This window comes from Lynx rufus, unplaced genomic scaffold (assembly GCF_022079265.1).
Source record: "Lynx rufus isolate CCGP_SWC_20201006 ecotype Redwood Valley unplaced genomic scaffold, mLynRuf1.p SCAF_14, whole genome shotgun sequence".
NCBI lineage: Eukaryota > Metazoa > Chordata > Mammalia > Carnivora > Felidae > Lynx > Lynx rufus.
Window position 1 is genome coordinate 41276232 of NW_025814828.1, and position 18846 is coordinate 41295077.

Genomic DNA, 18846 nt, shown 5'->3' on the forward strand with positions numbered 1-18846 from the left:
ATAGGTTATAGAATAATTTACTTTTAAATTAAAACTTCGTCAACATACACCATTATGTTAGTTTCAGGTGTAAAACGTATTGATTCAGCAGTTCTACACATTACTATCTGTCACCATACATTATTGCAGTATTAACTATATTCCCTATGCCGTACTTTGTATCTGTGTGATGTATTTATTTTGTAATTGGAGGTTTCTAACTCTTAATCCCCTTTATCTGTTTTGCTCATTTCCCCATCCACCTATACTCAGGCAACTACCAGTTTCTTCTCTGTATTTACAAGTCTGTTTGTTTTGTTTTCTAGGTTCCATATAGAAGTGGAATCATACGGTACTTGTCTTTCTCTGTCCGACTTATTTCGCTTAGCATAATACCTTCCAGACCCATCCATGTGATTGCAGATGGCAAGATCTCATTCTTTTTTATGGCTGAGCAGTATTCTAGTATGTATGTAGATATACGTATAGATCTACCTCGTTTTCTTTATCCATTCATCTACGGGTGAGCGCTTGGGCTGCTTCTATATCTTGGCTTGTGTAAATAATGCTGCAATAAACATAGGGGTGCGTATATCTTTTCAAAATAGTGTTTTCATTTTCTTTGTGTAGATACGCAGTAGTGGAATTACTGGATCGTATGGTAATTCTATTTTTAATTTTTTGAGTAATTAAATTACTGTCTTCCAAAGTGGTAGTAAATTTTTGGAGCACCACCATACTGTTTTCCACAGTGATTGGACCAATTTACATTCCCACTAATGGTGCACCAGGATTTCTTTTTCTCCACACCCTTGTTATTTCTTTTCTTTTGGGTACTAGCCATTCTGACTGCCGTAAAGTGATATCTCATTGTGGTTTTGATTTGCACTTCTCTGACGATGAGGGATGTCGAGCATCTTTTCATGTGTTTGTTGGCCCTTTGTCTGTCTTCTTTGGAAAAATATCTATTTGGATCCTCTGCCCATTTTTAATTTTTTGAATAATTTTTTAATGTTTATTTGTTTTATAGAGGGAGACAGAATGTGAGTGGGGGAGGGGCAGAGAAAGAGGGAGACACAGAATCCGAAGCAGGCTCCGGGCTCCGAGCTGTCAGCACAGAGCCTGACACGGGGCTCGAACTCGCGAACTGCGAGATCACGACCTGAGCCAAGGTCGGATGCTTAACTGACTGAGCCACCCAGGTGTCCCATTCTGTCCATGTTTTAATCGGGGATTTTTTTGGTATTAGTCGTTTAAGTTCTTTATGTATTTATGTATTTTGGATATGACATCTCATTTACAAATATCTTCTCCCATTCAATAGGTTGCCTTTTCATTTTGTTGATGGTTTTCTGTTCCATTGCTTCACACCCAGTAAACAGGATTAAAGAAATATTTTAAAATAGAGATTAGCTGGGGGCACGTGGGTGGCTCGGTAGGTTCAGCATCTAACTTTGGCTCAGGTCATGATCTCATGGTTTGTGGGTTCGAGCTCTGCATCAGGCTCCATACTGACAGTGTGGAACCTGCTTGGGATTCTCTCTCTCTGCCCCTCCCTGACTTGTGCTTTCTCTCTCTCTCAAAATAAATAAATAAACTTAGATTAGTTGGAAAACATAAAGCAGTCCTGTTTCCCCAACACAATATTTTTATGTTTTTAAATTCCAGTTAGTTAACATACAGTGTAATATTATTTTTTTTAAGTTTATTTATTTTGAGAGAGAGAGAGAGAGAGAGTGTGTGTGTGTGTGTGTGTGTGTGGTGGGGACAGAGAGAGGGGGAGAGACAGAGAGAATCCAAGCAGGCTGAGATCATGACCTGAGCCGAAACCAAGAGTTGGAGGCGTAACCGACTGAGCCACCCACGTGCCCCCGAGTATACTCTCTAATACCCCCAGTAGAATTTTGGTTGAATTAAATCATGAGACAAACAATGATTAGTGCGTATATTGTAGTCTTACTACATCACCACCTCTGTTGAGTAGAATTTGCATTCCATGTGTTTTCCTCTTCACCATCATCTTGAGTCCTTAATCTGTTGCCCTGCCTTTCTGAGGTCTTAACCCATGCTTTTCTGACAGTCTGTCCTGGCTGGTTCTTTTTTAGTTTTTTCCCGGGTTACCAGATGGTGCACGACTTGAGTGTCCTGACAATGCTCTCAAATAAGTCTGTGCAGGAGGAACACTACTAAGTTGGAAATTGCTAACCAATATCCAGATGACAAGTCATGGGTAAAGTACTGCCCCCCGTGGTGTCCAAATGTCTCCATTGGACGAGTGTCCCATGAATGTAGCTGGTCTTTCTGCCTGTGCAGCAAACTGCCGTGCTTTTTCTCGATCAGAGTTGGGAGGGAGCTGTTCTATAAAGGAAGAACCATCGGAAGACAGAATTGAGTGAGTGCAGTAGTGTTTCTTTCTCTTGCATCAGACTCTTTCTCGATCTTCTGGACCTGTGGCAACACTTCCAGCCTCTGCACTGCCTACAGTGGCTCCATTGGCCTCTCCCTCTGGACCTACACTTCCGTTCTGACTGTGCCTTTTAAGTCATTCTTCCTTTTTTCTTGCAGGGTGGCAAACATTTACAGTCAGCCAGCTCCTTCAGCCAGTTTCCTGCCTATAAAATTTTGGAAGTCTGACATCCTTGTCTCAGTTTTTTAAATGTTTACCAGTTTATTAAAGGATATGATAAACGAGCCAACAGCCAGATTAAGAGACACATAAGGCGAGGTATGGGGAAGGGATATAGAGCTTCCATGCCCTCTCTAGGCACACCGTCTCCCCACCTTTCTACGTGTCCACCAGCCCGGAAGCTCCCAGCCTTCTCTCATTTTGTCCTGTATCCATGCCTTTCAGTTCGAGCTGTCAGTGTTTCTGAACGTATAACGTTCACAAAAGCCTCGTGACTCCCTCGTGTGTGTCCTCATTAGACAGAAGGGCCCCCAAAGATCTTTACTGGATAGTCTCATCTCTATTCCTGGATTTGGCTGAGATGGTTCAGTGGATCCATGAGTCACACACCTAATCTCTTCAGGAGGAGATTGTCTGGCCACACCCTTGGCTTTCCACAGCTCTAGTTCCCAACAATGAATTTTCCGAGTTTAGCATTCATTACGAGATGGGTAGGCTGAGAATATACCGGATCATTCACTGTCGGTTCTTTTTTTGCTTAACAGTTCCTTACTCAATATGTTCCTTTTGTCTTACCTTTTACTATGAGCAGCAAGACAAAAACAGGCTACACCTTCAATGGTTCACTGGAAAATCTCTCAGCTAAGTTATCCAGGGTCATTCGTTACAAGTTTTAGTTCCCACAGAACTATAGAACACAATTCTACCAAGTTTTCCTCTACTGTATAACAAGGATAGTCTTTCCTTCCGTTTCCAATAACGTGTTCCTCATTTTCATCTGAAGCCTCACCAGAAGCACCTTTAATGTTTCTGTGTCTGTTACCATTCTGTTCGTGATGCGTGTATTCTCTAAGATGATAGAAATTTCCCTTGCCATCTTCTTTTTTAATTTTTTAGTGTTTATTTACCTCTGAGAGAGAGAGAGAGAGAGAGAGAGAGAGAGAGCATGGTGGGTGGGGGCGGCAGAGAGAGAGGAAGACACAGAATCCGAAGCAGGCTCCGGGCTCCGAGCTGTCAGCACAGAGCCTGATGTGGGGCTCGAACTCGTGAAATGCCTTCCAGATCATGACCTGAGCTGAAGTCGGATGCCCAACCGACTGAGCCACCCAGGCGCCCCTCCCTTGCCATCTTTTTCACCTCCTTCTGAGCCCTCTCCAGCAGTGCCTTTCACGTCTGTATTTCTTCCAACAGTCTCTTCAGGGCAGTCTAGGCTTTTTCTCTTGCTTGCCTCCTTCTTCCAGCTCCTTATGGTTATGGGTATTCCTTGGTTTGTGGCTGTATCACTATAATTTCTGCCTCTGTCTTTACACGACCCTCTCCTTTGTGTCTGCCTTCTCTTTGTATATTATAAGGATTGCTTGTCAATGGATTAAAGGCCCAACTGGGTACCCTGTATCAGTCATAGTTCTACCAGAGAAAACAGAGCCACTAGGGGATATATATGTACATTAACAGATTTATTGCAATGGGGCACCTGGGGTGCTTCAGTCGGTTAAGCGCCCGACTTCGGCTCAGGTCATGATCTCATTGTTCGTGAATTTGAGCCCCACGTCGGGCTCTGTGCTGACAGCTCGGAGCCTGGAGCCCGCTTCGGATTCTGTGTCTCCCTCTCTCTCTGCCCCTCCCCAACTCGCACTATCTCACTCTCTCAAAAATAAATAAACATTAAAAAATTTTTAAAAAGAGATTTATTGCAAGAAATTGGATTAAGTGATTGTGTGAGTTGGCTAATCAAGTCCCAAATCCATAGAGTGAGCCAGCAGGAAGGGCAAAGTGGAAGCTGGCAGGAGCCAGACATTGCCATCCACAGGTAGAGTTTCTTCTTCAGGGAGACTCCAGTTTTGCTCGTAAGGCCTTTCCACTGATTGGATAAATCCACTCCAGATTATCAAGGATAATCTTCTGTACTAAAATCAACTCATGGTAGATGTTAAATACATCTACAAACTAACTTCACAGCAACGTCCAGATTAGTGTTTGATTGAGTACCTGGGGATGATAGCTAGCCCACTTGACACATAAAACTGACCATCACAGTCCAGCCCTTGTCAACTTGGCACCCACACACGTCACCCTAAGCCATACCCAGTCCCCAAATAAAGACAATAACAAGATCATCCTTCTGCCTAACATGATGCAACCATCCTGGTATTTATAAATACATTCTTCTATCCATCCCATATTCCCGTTGCCCTCAGCAGGCACCTCGCTGGGTCACTCTTCTTTACTTAGTACGGTGACCTAAACCTTCATTCCTTCAGGGTCCATCTATTAATAGTTGCCTGAATTGGGTTGTATAGTTGTCCACTGACTTTAATCACACAGCAGGATAGTATGCCTCAGGGGGCCCTCTATATTTCGGGCATATCCCTCCATACCTCCGTGGTGTATCAGCAGACTCCGTCTCCCTAGCCAACATGGGAATTCCCTTCCTTGCCTGTTGCTTCAGAGGCATGAGAAGCCCAAAGCTTCTGGGTGGCGGTCTTAGGTTCCAGTGAAACGGAATCACTCTTATGTTTTTTAAAATTTATTTTATTTATTTTGAGGGGGAGAGAGAGACTCCCAAGCAGGCTCTGCGATGTCAGCGCGGAGCCCAACGTGGGGCTCGAACTCACCAATCGTGAGATCATGACCTGAGCCCAAACCAAGCGTCGAGCCACCCAGGCGCCCCAAGCATTCATCCCTTTGGAACTGAGATCTCTATACCAGCAGAGCATAAAGGTCACACGGATGAGCAGGAACATTTTTGCTCACTGATCATTATGGGCAATAGTCAGTGATATGCCGTTCCCATTTCCCCCCTCTGAATTCTGGATCCGTGACTCCCGTCTCTGGGAGAAACAGTACCATATATTAGATGCTGATTCCGAGGCTGTACAGCCTCCTGGTGGATATCGTCTCAGCTCTGCAAGGTATTATCACCTAGTTAGAACTGCAGCTGAGCCTTCAAAAGGCCATTCTCCCATGCTGTCTTTATCAGATAGGTAATTTGCAAATCCTTTCCCCAGTCTTGGATTGTGTTTTCATTCTCTTCATGGAGTTTTGCCAAAAAACAAGACATTAATTTTGATGGAGCCTGATTTACTATTTTTTTTTTCTTTTACGGGTCTTGCTTTTAAGCGCTGTATTTGGGAAACGTTCACCTAACCCAAGATCACAAAAATTTTCACCGTGTGGACGCGGCCCAGTGTAATCCACCTGCCACCAGGCAGCTGGCTGATAACCCCAGAGTGTGGGGCCATGTCAGAGACTCAGTGTTGGTCTCTGCTGCTGGCACCTTGGCCACTGTGCTGTCGCTGTGGCCAGGTCAGCCTTGGTGAGAGTCTGTGTCGCTGGTTCCATATATAGCCTCCATCCCTGTCACCATGGTCATTTGGTTCATGAGCCTACTGGGCTCCTGTCTCCATTAGTACAAGTTGCATACGCTTTCAAAATCATGTCTGAGTGTGGATCATAATGGCCAAAGGCATCAAGAGAGCTACGGTTCCCTTTTGCGAAGGTGGCACCAAAGGCGAGGAAGGAGGCTCCACCCCCTCCCAAAGCTGAAGCCAAAGCAAAGGCTTTGAAGGCCAAGAAAGCAGTGCTGAAAGGCGTCCAGTCGCACAAAGACCCACACGCCACCTCCCTTCCGACGGCTCAAGACACTGCATCTCTGAAGGCAGCCCAAATACCCTCAAAAGAGAGCCCCCGGGAGAAACAAGCTTGGTCACTATGCCGTCATCAGGTTCCCCCTGACTACCGAGTCAGCCATGAAGAAAATAGAGGACAACACACTTGTGTTCATTGTGGATGTCAAGGCCAACAAGCCCCAGATCAAACAGGCTGTGAAGAAGCTCTGTGACATTGATGTGGCCAAAGTCAACACTCTGATCGGGCCCGATGGGGAAGAGAAGACATATATTCGACTGGCTCCTGACTATGATGCTTTGGGTGTTGCCAACAAAATTGGGATCATCTAAACGGAGTCCAGCTGGCTAAATCTAAATATAAGTTTTTTCACCATAAAAAAAAGAGCTACTGCTTTTTACGATTGAGACTGCTTACTTTTTTTCAGCATCTTATTCAAATATGACCTTCTTTTGGGTAATTTTGTAGATAGGAGCTTAGCAATACCTATAGATGTGGAGCACGCACCCTGCAAAATCCCAAGTAATCTGATCAGGTGCTGCGTTTTTTGTTTAGTACCAGGGGTTGACAACGATGGTGTTTTTTCTCAACGTCTTCACTTACTTTAATAACACTACATTTACCATGTTATCACCATGGGATGTGAATTTAGGTTAGACAAGAGAAATTTCACAAGTGCAGTAAAATTTCACAAGTGCAGTAAAATTTCACAAGTGCTGGAGTATACCAAAGTTTGTAATGTCTGACCAAAGCAGCTTGCTCATAAACCATTGGTCACTTCCGTTTTAGGTAATTTATTAGCATTTATGGTTCTTACAGGAAAAATAAACATACTTTGCATGTTTAAAAAGCGTTTTTCATTTGCCTTTGCATTAGCACTTAAAAGGTAGCTTTCTATTTCAAGAGGACTTTATTTTTAATAATGTATTTATTTAGTAAGCATGAAGTGCAACAGTGATTTCAGGAGTAGATTCTTTAATGCCCCTCCCCCATTTAGCCCATCCCCTCTCCCACAACCCCTCCAACAACCCTCCGTTCTCTATATTTAAGAGTCTCTTATGTTTTGTCCCCCTCCCTGTTTTTATATTTCTTTTTGCTTCCCTTCCCTTATGTTCATCTGTTTTGTATCAAGAGGACTTTAAAATTACTCTTTTCTTTAAAAAATTTTTTTTGTTTGCTTATTTATTTTGAGAGAGAGAGAGCAAGTGGGGGACAGGCAGAGAGAGAGGGAAAGAGAGAATCCCAAGCAGGCTTCGTGCTGCCAGCACAGAGCCCGTCGCAGAGCTCGAACTCAGGAAACCTCGAGATCATGACCTGAGCTGAAACCAAGAGTTGGACGCTTAACCAACTGAGCCGCCCAGGTGCCTGGCATTTAAAATTATTCTAATATAACAGCAGCATAAATATAATTCTGCACTCACAAACAGCTAAGCTAAGCTAAGATCCATAATTATTCCATGTTTGCAAGTATAATCCTGAAATAAATACTACTTCTAAGGAGCCCTTTTATCAGCTTTTTAGGTTTGGTTTAAACACATATACACACATTTTCAGTTGTGGGGAGGCTTATGATGTTATATTCCACGCACTGTTCTGAAAGGGGCTTCAATAGCCAACCCTTCAATAGCCCAAAAAACTGAAAATACTTCAGGAGTTGCATGTGGTCCTCTTTAGAACTGATTTCATCGGAAGAGTTGAAGAAGCTGAACATTTTACCACTATCAAGTGCATTTGAAAGGGACGTTTTTTTTGGTGCTAATTTGACTCCCCTGGGGAACTAGGCACTAATAATTTAGTCACCAGCCAAATCAAGCCTGTATAAAGGGAAGCCAATATTCAATTACCAGGTAATTGACCCATTCTAATGATTTTTCTTTTCTTTTTAAGTTTATTTATTTTTGAGAGAGAGAGAGAGAGAGAGTGTGTGTGTGTGTGTATGAGTGAGCAGGGGAGGGGGAGAGAGAGGGGGAGAGAGAATCTCAGGCAGGCTCTGCACTGTCAGCATAGAGCCCGATGCAGGGCTTGAACCAACCAACTGTGAGATCATGACCTGAGCCAGAATCGAGAGGCAGATGCTTGACCAACTGAGCTACCCAGGCACTAATGATTTATTTTGAACATGAACATACAACCTTCAAATGAGATGTCTAACCACCACCACCAAGACCAAAACAGTTGCTCTTACTTTTTTTAAAATTTTCTTTTAAAGTAGGCTCCACGCCTAATGTGGGGCTTGAACTCGTGACCCTGGGATCAAGATGGTCTACCGACTGGGGGCACCTGGGTGGCTCAGTTGAGCATCCGACTTCGGCTCAGGTCATGATCTCGCAGTTTGTGCGTTCGAGCCCCGCCTTGGGCTCGCTGCTGTCAGTGTAGGGCTAGAGCCCGCTTCGGATCCTCTGTCCCCATGCTTTCTGCCTGCCTCTCTCCCACTCGTGCTCTCTCTCCCTCCCCAAAATAAATAAACATTAAAAATAAAGATGCCCTGCCAACTGAACCAGCCAGGCGCCCTGACATTATCTCTTCTTCTAAGGTTTAGGCCTTGCCCAGAACTCCTCATATATGAATACCAAGAATCCTTGCTCCCACAGCAAAGCCTTGGGCTGCCACGCACATGTGGAACAGGTGAACAGACAACATTTAGCTGGGCCTCCTGGGTGGCTCAGTCGGTTGGGCATCTGACTTCGGCCCCGGTCACGATCTCGCAGTTCGTGGGTTCGAGCCCCGCATCGGGCTCTGTGCTGACAGCTCAGAGCCTGGAGCCTGCTTTGGATTCTGTGTCTCCCTCTTCTCTCTGCCCCTTCCCTACTCATACTCTGTCTCTCTCTGTCTCTCAAAAATAAATAAACATTGCACATTTAGTATTTGTCCTGCTCTTCAGGTTATATAATCCACACATAATGATTGCTGCAAAACCCGCCATTGCAATGGGAACAAATGGTGCCTCTCTAGCTTTTTGGGTAAGTTTAGATCCCCGATCCTCACAGTGATTACAGAATCCTCCTTTCAGGAAACAATGCAAATTCCATCACAGATGGTTTATACAGGGCCTGAGGCCTTCTTTCGTTCCGAGAATGACAAGACCTCTCTCAAGCTCCAGCCAGTTTCTGGCTCTTACCCACGCTCGCAGGCCAATGATAGTTCATTTTGTGTTGCCTGTGGCATGTCAGGGATAGCTTCTGCCCCGGGTATTCTTACAAATTACTCCATTTGAGTAGGCCCTTGGATTTTCGTCGCATCTATCAACTCTCCTCTGCTCCCCATATGTCACTATTGCATTTCAGCCAGTCCTGGCTTGATTTTCAGTTTCTGATACTATCATGATATCATCAATGTAGTGTCTTGTTATTTCTAGGACCTGCATCAAGTCCCAATCCCTTCTTTTTTTTTTTTTAATTTTAGAGAGAGAGAGCGAGCGAGCACACAAGTTGGGGAGAGGGGAGTGAGGGAAAGAGAGAATCTCAAGCAGGCTCCGTGCTTGGCACAGAGCCCAACAGGGGGTTTGATCCCACAACGCTCAGATCATGACCTGAGCTGAAAATCAAGAGTTGGATGCTCAGCTGACTGAATCACCTAGGTGCCCCCCCCTTCCTTTTTTTATATGAATTTTGGAATCAGCTTGTCAATTTCTAACTCTTAAATCTCTTTACTGATTGTGATTGGTGTTCATAATAGTTGTATTTTTTTAAAAAAAATTAACGTTTTATTTTTTGAGAGACAGAGAGTGATAGAGCATGAGCAGGGGAGGGGCAGAGAGAGAGAGAGACACACACACAGAATCCGAAGCAGGCTCCAGGCTCTGAGCTGTCAGCACACGGCCCGATGCGGGGCTGGAACCCATGAATGTAAGATCATGACCTGAATCGAAGTCGGATGCTCAAGCGACTGAGCCACCCAAGCGCCCCTGTTTATAATATTTCTATTTTAAGGAACCTACTGAGATTATCTTCTTTGTGCCCTACTACATGATCAATTTTTGTGAATGTTCCATGTGTGCTTGAGAGAAAGTATATTCTGTATGATTGGAGTGTAGTGTTTAATATGTATATATCCAAAAGTTTCACCTTATTATGTTGCTTGGGTCTTTTGTATCATTGCTTATTATTTTGTCCACGTAATCTGTCTTATTTTGTGAATGGTATGTTAAAAGTCTCCCATTAGAGGATGCTTCTTTTTCTTGTATTCTTGTAGTTTTTGGTTTATATAGGCTTTTGCGGTATCACTTTGTGCATAGGTATTTACACATATCTCTGTTGTTAGATCTTTATTTTGGACAGGGCTTTTAATATTACAAAGTATCTTCCTTTGTCTCATATAATTGCTTTTGGAATTCTATGTTGGCATCAGGATTTCAGTCCCTGCTTTTATATTGTTTTCATTTGGTAAATCTTTATCCACCTCTTTAATTTTACCTTTTTAAAAAAATGTTTATTTTTGAGAGGGAGGGAGTGTGAGCGGGGGAGGGGTAGAGAGAGAGGCAGACCCAGGATCCGAAGCGGGCTCTGGGCTGGCAACAGTGAACCTGATGTGGGGCTTGAACTCACAAACTGTGAGATCATGACCTGAGCCAAAGTCGGGCGTTCAACTGACAGCCATGCAGGTGCCCCAGTTTTAGCCTTCTTTTTTTTAATGTTTATTTATTTTTGAGACAGAGACAGAGCATGAACGGGGGAGGGGCAGAGAGAGAGGGAGACACAGCATCGGAAGCAGGCTCCAGGCTCCGAGCCATCAGCCTAGAGCCTGACGCGGGGCTCGAACTCACGGACCGCGATATCGTGACCTGAGCTGAAGTCGGACGCTTAACTGACTGAGCCACCCAGGCGCCCCTTAGCCTTTTTGAATGACTGTGTTTTAAACATACCTTTTGTGCATAGTATTATTGGGCTCTGCTTTACGAGGCAACATGAAAACATTTTTCAGTTCGTAGGTGACGTAAACCCATTTACACTTATTTATGTTACTGTTTGATGTCATAAACAATACAGATATGTTTGGTCTCAATTTTTTCACTTTATCTTCTGATGTAATCACTGTGAGATTGTTATATTTGCTGTTTCTTTCTCTATTTAGTGTTCCCTCTACATTTTTTTTTTTTTGGTTATTAGGAAGGTTGTATTTTCATGCTGATAATTCCCTTTGTGTTAATACTTCATATAGTACCCTTAGGCAGTCCTTGTTTCTTTCTTTTTGTTTACTTTATTTATGAAAGTTGTATATATTTGAGGTATACAACATGATGTACACATATACATATTGAAATGATTACTGCAGTCGAGTTAATTAACCTATCATCTCTCATAGTTACCATTTTTTGTGTGTGATGAGTATACCTGTAATTTACTTTCTTAGCATATTTCCATTGTTCAATATAGTATTACTTAAGTATAGTCATCATGCCTGTACATTAGATCTCTAGACTTTGTTTTTAAGATTTTATGTTTAAGTAATCTCCATACCCAACCTTGGGCTCAAACTCACAACCCTGAGATCAAGAGTCGCACACTCCGTGGATTGAGCCAGGCAGGCGCCCCATGCATCTCTAGACTTTATTCATTCTACATAGCTGACTTTGTCCTCTTTGACCAACATCGCCACATTTCTCCCATACCCCTCTTAATGTTCTACTCTGCTTCTGTGAGTTTGACTTTTTTTAAAAAAAGATTTCACATATAGATGAGATCATACAGTACAATATTTGCCTTTCTCTGTCGGAGTCATTTCACTTAGCACAATGCCCTCCAGTTTCATCCATGTTGTTGCAAATGGTAGGATTTCCTTCTTTCTCATGACTGAATGATGTTGAGTTGTGTGTGTGTGTGTGTGTGTGTGTGTATACACACCACATCTTTATCCATTCATCCATCGATGGACACTTAGTTTGTTTTCCATATCTTGAATAATTCTGCAATGACCATGAGAGTGCAGATATCTCTTTGGGAGAGTGATTTCATTTCCTTCAGATATATACCCAGAAGTGGGACCGCTGGATCATATAGTAGGTCTAGTTTTAATTTTTTGAGCAGCCTCCATACTGTTTCCTGTAACGCCTATACCAATTTACCTTGTTTTCAAAAAAGATTTTATTTTAAAGTAATCCCTACACCCAATGCGTGGCTTGAACTTCCAACCTCGAGATCAAGAGTTGCACGCTCTGCCGACAGGTGCCCCTACTTTTTTTTTCTTTATTAATCTTTTATAACATCTAATTTGTCTCTCACCTTTACCTACATGGCAGTCAATGATCTCATTCATCTTTTCTCTTTTTCTTTCTCTTCTTCCATTTTTTAGTTCTTTTTCTACTTTGTCGGGACAACTTAATATCTATACGTTATCCTTCAGCCCGTGACCCCAGCGTTGTGTTACTCTTAACTTTACAGTAGTATGTAAAATGCCCAGTGTCAGGCTTTTGCCAAAATTTCCCCATTCATCAGTTTTGGTCGGATGAAGCTCACCGTTTGGTGTAGTGCTGGTCAATAGAACCCCTTGCAGTGATGAGTACGTTCTGTGTCTTTGCTGTCCAGGGCTATAACTAGCCACGTGTGGCTACCAAATTGGACAGCGCAGCTCTGTTAAATTCCTGAGGAAGGGCACAAGTGTTTTTGAGAAATTGATGCCAGTTTAATTCTCTGGTCTTGTAAGTTATTTCATCTTTTTTGCCTGGAGGCCCTGAAGAGATATTTTCTTTGTCTTTAAATTCTAATTGTTTTGTTAAGTGCTATGTCAGAGTTGGTTTTCCGGGTCAATTTTCCTTGGTACCCAAGGGGCCTTTGATCGTGTTGAGATTTGCTCAATGATCCCGGGTATGTCCTAGCTTGGTGACTATTCCGTGTGTACTTGAAGAAACTTAATTTCTATATTTCTGAGTGGAATGCTTTGCAGAGTCCTTTGGTTGCTGGGTGGTGTTCAGTTTTCCTATATCCCCGTTGATTTTCTGTCTACTGGTTACTTTGATTACTAAGAGAAGTGTTGAAAGTCAGCGGTTCTAAGTGTGCATTTGCCCCTTCCTTCTTTCGGTTCTTTCAGATTTGCTTCATGTATTCTGAGGCTATTTTATTAGGGCAGTCTCCCCCACAGTCGTGCTCCCCCACACTCCCTCCCATGGTCTTTTGGCTGGACAGTTAGGGATTTAGTCTGTCCGCTTTGGCACTCACTTTCTGTAAGGAAGTTTGTCCTTGGGGCCAAGGGGTGGGAGGGTAGAAAAAAGGCAATGGGGATCCTTCCCACACTCTCCAGACCACTATTCTTGCCAAAGAAAAGGATTTCTCTTCCTTAGAGTTTGAGGTGTCTGCTGCTACAAGGTTACAGGTTTTTTTTTTGTGTTTTTTTGGTTTTTTTTAGCCCTGGGGCCTACTTTGGGGCAGGACTGCTTTAAAAAAAAAAACAGTATTTCTCCCATTTTCTGTGTCCCACAGGGCCCCCCCCTCAAGCTTCATGTACTTTTGGTATCCCTGCTGACTCTGTACCTGGTGCTTCTCTCAAGCTCTTTGTGTTTTCTTAGCCTTCCAGTTTATTCTGGTGGTTTCAGCTAGTACTGAAATGCTATTGCCTCCCAATCGTTGGCCTATCCTAGCCTTCTCTTCTGAGCTTCAGAATCCTATAGCCACCTGCCAGCTGGACGTCTATCAGTATGTGCCATAAACAACCCAGCTCAGGTCCAAGATCTATTTCAATTTCTCCTTCTGCCAACCCAGTATCTCTCTTGTTTTGCTCATCTCAATTTATGGCACCAGCCTCAACCCATCTGCTCGCGCCATTATCCTGGGAGTAATGATCTGTGCCTTTCTCCCACTTAACAGGACTTCTGTCTAATTTCGAAATATAAATATATTGTGGGAGGGTCAGAAAATATTCTGATGGTATAGGGAGTCAGGCATTTTAGAGACTGATGATCTGTAGGAAAAAAAAAAAAACAGTTGAAAATCCCTCCCCTCTCTGGCCCTGGAATGGCTCTGCAGCCCTTAAACTCATCATAGCCTGAAGTGCTGTTTTTCTCTCCTCCGGTTCTATATGTAGTTTCATAGCTCACCATGTGTGTTTCATGTTTTCCTGCCTTTTTTTATGCTGTTGTCCCATATTTTTGAGGGAAACTGTATTCTTGTTGAAGGATTCCATGCTCCGTCTCCCCAAGTGAAGTTGGATCTGATAACACAGCCCACTGCACCCTGTACGCATGCCTAACGCAGCTCCCGTAACACCTCATTGCAAGACTGTGTTCATACCTAAGCCTCTTCACTGGGTTTTGAGCTCTTTGAGAACAGGCACTCCATCTTATCCCTTTTTTGTTTTCCCAGCAACTGGGACAGGTCTGGGCACCTCGTGTTAACTCAGCAGTCAGCAGTCTTTTCTTCATGGATTGATATAGTAACACAATAGCAGGGCCGTTCTGGGTTCCCCCCGCCCAACAAAATATAATATCGAGCAAGACACAGGGTCAGGTGTCCAATGTAGCTTCTTCTAGTTAACTCTTACTGGTGCTCTGTGGAGAGAATTAGTTTCACACATCTGTTTTTTTTTTTTTTGAGATAGTATTTAACATTTTTTTTAATGTTTATTTTGAGAGAGAGTGTGTGAGCAGGTTGGGGAGGGGCAGAGAGAGAGGGAGAGAGACTCCCAAGCAGGCTCCGTGCCATCAGTGCGGAGCCCGACACAGGGCTCCATCCCACGAACCGTGAGATGATGACCTGAGCCGAACTCGAGAGTCGGGTGCGTAACCGACTGAGCCACTTAGGCGCCCCTCCGTGTGTCCCATTCTGATCATTGCAGCTTGTTGTTACAGGGATCTGTGTCATTTGAGGACGTGGCTGTGGATTTTACCCGACAGGAGTGGCACAGACTGGACCCTGCTCAGAGGACCATGCACAAGGATGTGATGTTAGAGAACTACAGCAACCTGGCATCCGTGGGTGAGGATTATTGTCCACGTAACTCCTGGTACCATAGGTTTCCTTTCTTGGTTACTGTAACGTGTATGGCCTTTGTAGACTTTAACAATACTTTAGGTTCTAGATTCAAGGGTCACAGATGCTTGATTAGGTTTGAGGCACCAGGAAGCGTGATGTGTGTTGTCACTTCCCCCAATGAAAGGTTTAAATGGGCCCCCTTCCTTGTGCAGCTCATGAAGATGCACCTTCCTCCTCCTCCATCAGAGGCCCTAGCGCTCAGACAACTTGGCCCATGTCCTCTGCCATTTCCCATTAACAGGCCTCTGCGTGGCCAAACCAGAGATGATCTTCAAGTTGGAGCGAGGAGAAGAGCTGTGGATTTTAGAGGAGGAATCCTCAGGCCAAGGTTTCCCAGGTGAGTGAGCAGAAACGGGAAGGAAGAGTGCAGAAATTCACGCTTGGGGCAGTGGTTTCCAGTAGGCTCTTTCTAGGGGCCCTTCCTCTTTGCAAATGACTGGAGGGCAGAAGGTTTACACACTTCAGGTACCTAAATCACACCTGCCCTCATTACGTTCACACTTAAGTGCTCTGGCCTGTTTTATCTTGAGGTTTTTTTTTTTTTTTTTTTTTTTTGGTAAGCTTATTTATTTATTTATTTATTAAAAAAAAATTTTTTTTTAATGTTTATTTTTGACAGAGACAGAATGCAAGTGGGTTAGGGGCAGAGAGAGAGGGAGACACAGAATCCGAAACAGGCTCCAGGCTCTGAGCTGTCAGCACAGAGCCCGACACGGGGCTCGAACTCACGAGCTGTGAGATCATGACCTGAGCCGAAGTCGGACGCTCAACCGACTGAGCCACCCAGGTGCCCCAAGCTTATTTATTTTTGAGAGAGACAGAGAGAGAGCACAAGCAGGGGAGGGGCAGAGAGAAAGGGGGACAGAGGAGCCGCAGCCGAAGTGTTGACAGCAGAGAGCGCGACGTGGGGCTCGAACCCAGGAACCACGAGATCGTGACCTGAGCTCAAGTCGGACGCTCAACCGACTGAGCCACCCGGGCGCCCCTCTTGAGTTTTGTGGTTATCTACCACTCTTACCTATCCCCGCCCACCTCGTCTTACACGTTCTCAGCTAGTCTGTCTCCCTTTAGTATTCTCAATTGCCTGCCCACCTTCCACTGCCTTGGATGCCGTTCGTTGTGGGGCATTCGTTTGTATGCGCCTCTGGTGTTCCACCACCTCTTAAATGAGTGTCAGCTATGATCTGGTCACGTTCTAGGCGTAGGGATCTAGCACCTGGGGAACTAATATCACTGTCCCGGAGCTGGCAGTCTGATACATCACGTTTGGTGGTGAGAAGAAAATCAATGCAAGATATGAAAGATAGACAACGATGTGTCGTGTGCCTGTGGAGGATATGTCCAGGGACGACTTTTTGGGGAGGTTAACATTGGTGCACCAACATCAGTGATGTGAGAGAGACAGAGCCACGTAGACTTTGAATATTCGGGGTGGAGAGAACAGTGTGTGTCAGGGTGATAGATCCTAAAAAGAGCAAAGAGACCAGTGTAGCTTAATGGTGGGTGGTGCGAGTGGCCGGGGGCCATATCAGAGAGTTAGCTGGGGGCCAAATTATGTTGAGTTTTTTAGGCGAGGTGAAGCACTTTTTAACAGGCTATGTTTTGTGGGCTTTGGTAAGCACTTTTATTCGGTACCGTGACGAGGGAAACCATTGTTGAGTTTTAAGTAAGTGATCCGATTTGTTTTTAAAGGATCTCTCTCACTGCTGTGTGGCAAGAGTTCTGTCGGGGGTGGTGCCCTCAGGCATGACAGTGACCTTCAGCGTCAGAAGATTCAACCTGTGGATCAAACTGTTGAGTATAATGGATATGGAAAAGTCTTCTACAAGAACACAGGCTTTGTTGGACATAAAAGAACACACGCAGGAGTAAAAAACTTTGGATGTCATGAATGTGGGAAAAGTTACTGCAGGAAATCAAACCTTATTGAACATCTGAGGATACACACAGGGGAGAGACCCTATAAGTGTGGTGAGTGTGCAAAAACCTTCAGTGCAAGGTCATACCTCATTGCTCACCAGAAAACTCACACGGGGGAGAAACCCTTTGAATGTAATGAATGTAGGAAGTCTTTTGGCAGGAAGTCACAACTCATTCTACACCAGAGAACACACACAGGAGAGAGGCCGTATGCGTGTGCCGAATGCGGGAAAACCTTTTCTGAGAAGGCAACCCTCATGATTCACCAGAGAACTCACACGGGGGAGAAGCCCTATGAATGTAGCGAATGTGGGAAAACATTTCGAGTCAAGATATCCCTTACCCAACACCAGAGAACCCACACAGGGGAGAAACCATATGAATGTGGTGACTGTGGGAAAAACTTCCGTGCAAAGAAATCCCTAAATCAACATCAGAGAATTCACACAGGTGAGAAACCCTATAAATGTGGCGAATGTGGGAAGTTCTTCAGAATGAAAATGACTCTCAATAATCATCAGAGAACTCACACAGGTGAAAAACCCTATCAGTGTCATGAATGTGGGAAATCCTTCAGGGTACACTCGTCTCTTGGGATACATCAGCGAATTCACACGGGAGAGAAACCTTACGAATGTAGCAAATGTGGCAATGCCTTCTATGTTAAAGCACGCCTCATTGAACATCAGAGAATGCATTCAGGAGAGAAACCCTATGAATGCAGCGAATGTGGAAAAATCTTCAGTATGAAGAAATCCCTTTGTCAACACCAGAGAACTCACACGGGAGAGAAGCCCTATGAATGTAGCGAGTGTGGAAACGCCTTCTACGTGAAAGTACGCCTCATTGAACATCAGCGGATTCACACGGGAGAGAGACCCTTTGAATGTCAAGAATGTGGCAAGGCCTTCTGCCGGAAAGCGCACCTCACGGAACATCAGAGAACTCACGTGGGCCGGCCCTTGCCTTTTACTGTGGAGAAAGCTTCTTTGTGAAGACTCCCATCACCGTCTGACCAAGCCCTCTGGGTCCTCTGGTCACCGGCACACAGAGCACATTAGGCTCGGACACTGGTGTGAAAATACATCCTGATTCCTGTTAGGGGATAGCTCGTTGTTTTCGTTTCATTTGGATTCCCCTAATTAATGGTGAGGTTGAATAACTTCTTACCTGTTGACTGGCCGTTAGGGTTCTTTTCTTCTGTGCTTTGACTGTTGTGTATCCTTTCCCCATTGTTTTCTGACGGGCTGCTTATCTTTTACATCCTGGCTTTACATGTTCTTGTTTTCGTTTTTCAGTATATGAGAATGTACAAACCTTTTTTCAGTCATGTGTACGGCAGATATCTTCTCCTGGACTGTGGCTGGTTATTTAATGTTGTTAACTCTTCCGTTGAGGTTTTATGTTTGAATATTATCAGTTTCAAGGTGGTCACAATTCTCCTACACTTTTCCTCTAAAGTTAAGGTTTTCCTTTCAACATTTAGAATGTTAATCTCCCCTGAGGTTGTGTGTGTGTGTATAGCGTGAATTGTACAATATATAATACTATATTCCTCTGAACACTTTCCATAAATGGTACCACCCTGTGTTGAAAGTTCTGCAGCTTGCTTTTTTCATGAAACGTTACCTGTCCTTGATCTATCCATGCTGATAAATATAGGTCTGGTGTATTCATTTCTCTCCCCCTAGCGCAAGACATTTGTGTTGTTTCTGTGTTTAGCGTCTGGATCTA

The 18846-nt window shown here is 44.1% G+C and overlaps 1 protein-coding gene and 1 pseudogene across 1 annotated transcript in view; both read left to right on the plus strand.

The window, feature by feature from the left end:
• The window catches only part of ZNF157 (zinc finger protein 157), a 35136-nt gene extending 16688 nt beyond the window's left edge, over nt 1–18448 (plus strand). The window contains exons 2-4 of the mRNA XM_047076405.1: nt 15009–15135; nt 15434–15529; nt 16885–18448. Of these exons, the coding sequence (XP_046932361.1) occupies nt 15009–15135; nt 15434–15529; nt 16885–18107 (1446 nt within the window). The 3' untranslated portion in view covers nt 18108–18448. The remainder of the gene's footprint in view (nt 1–15008; nt 15136–15433; nt 15530–16884) is intronic.
• On the plus strand, nt 5846–6564 carry LOC124509603 (60S ribosomal protein L23a-like; annotated as a pseudogene).
• Nucleotides 18449–18846: the final 398 nt, after the last annotated feature.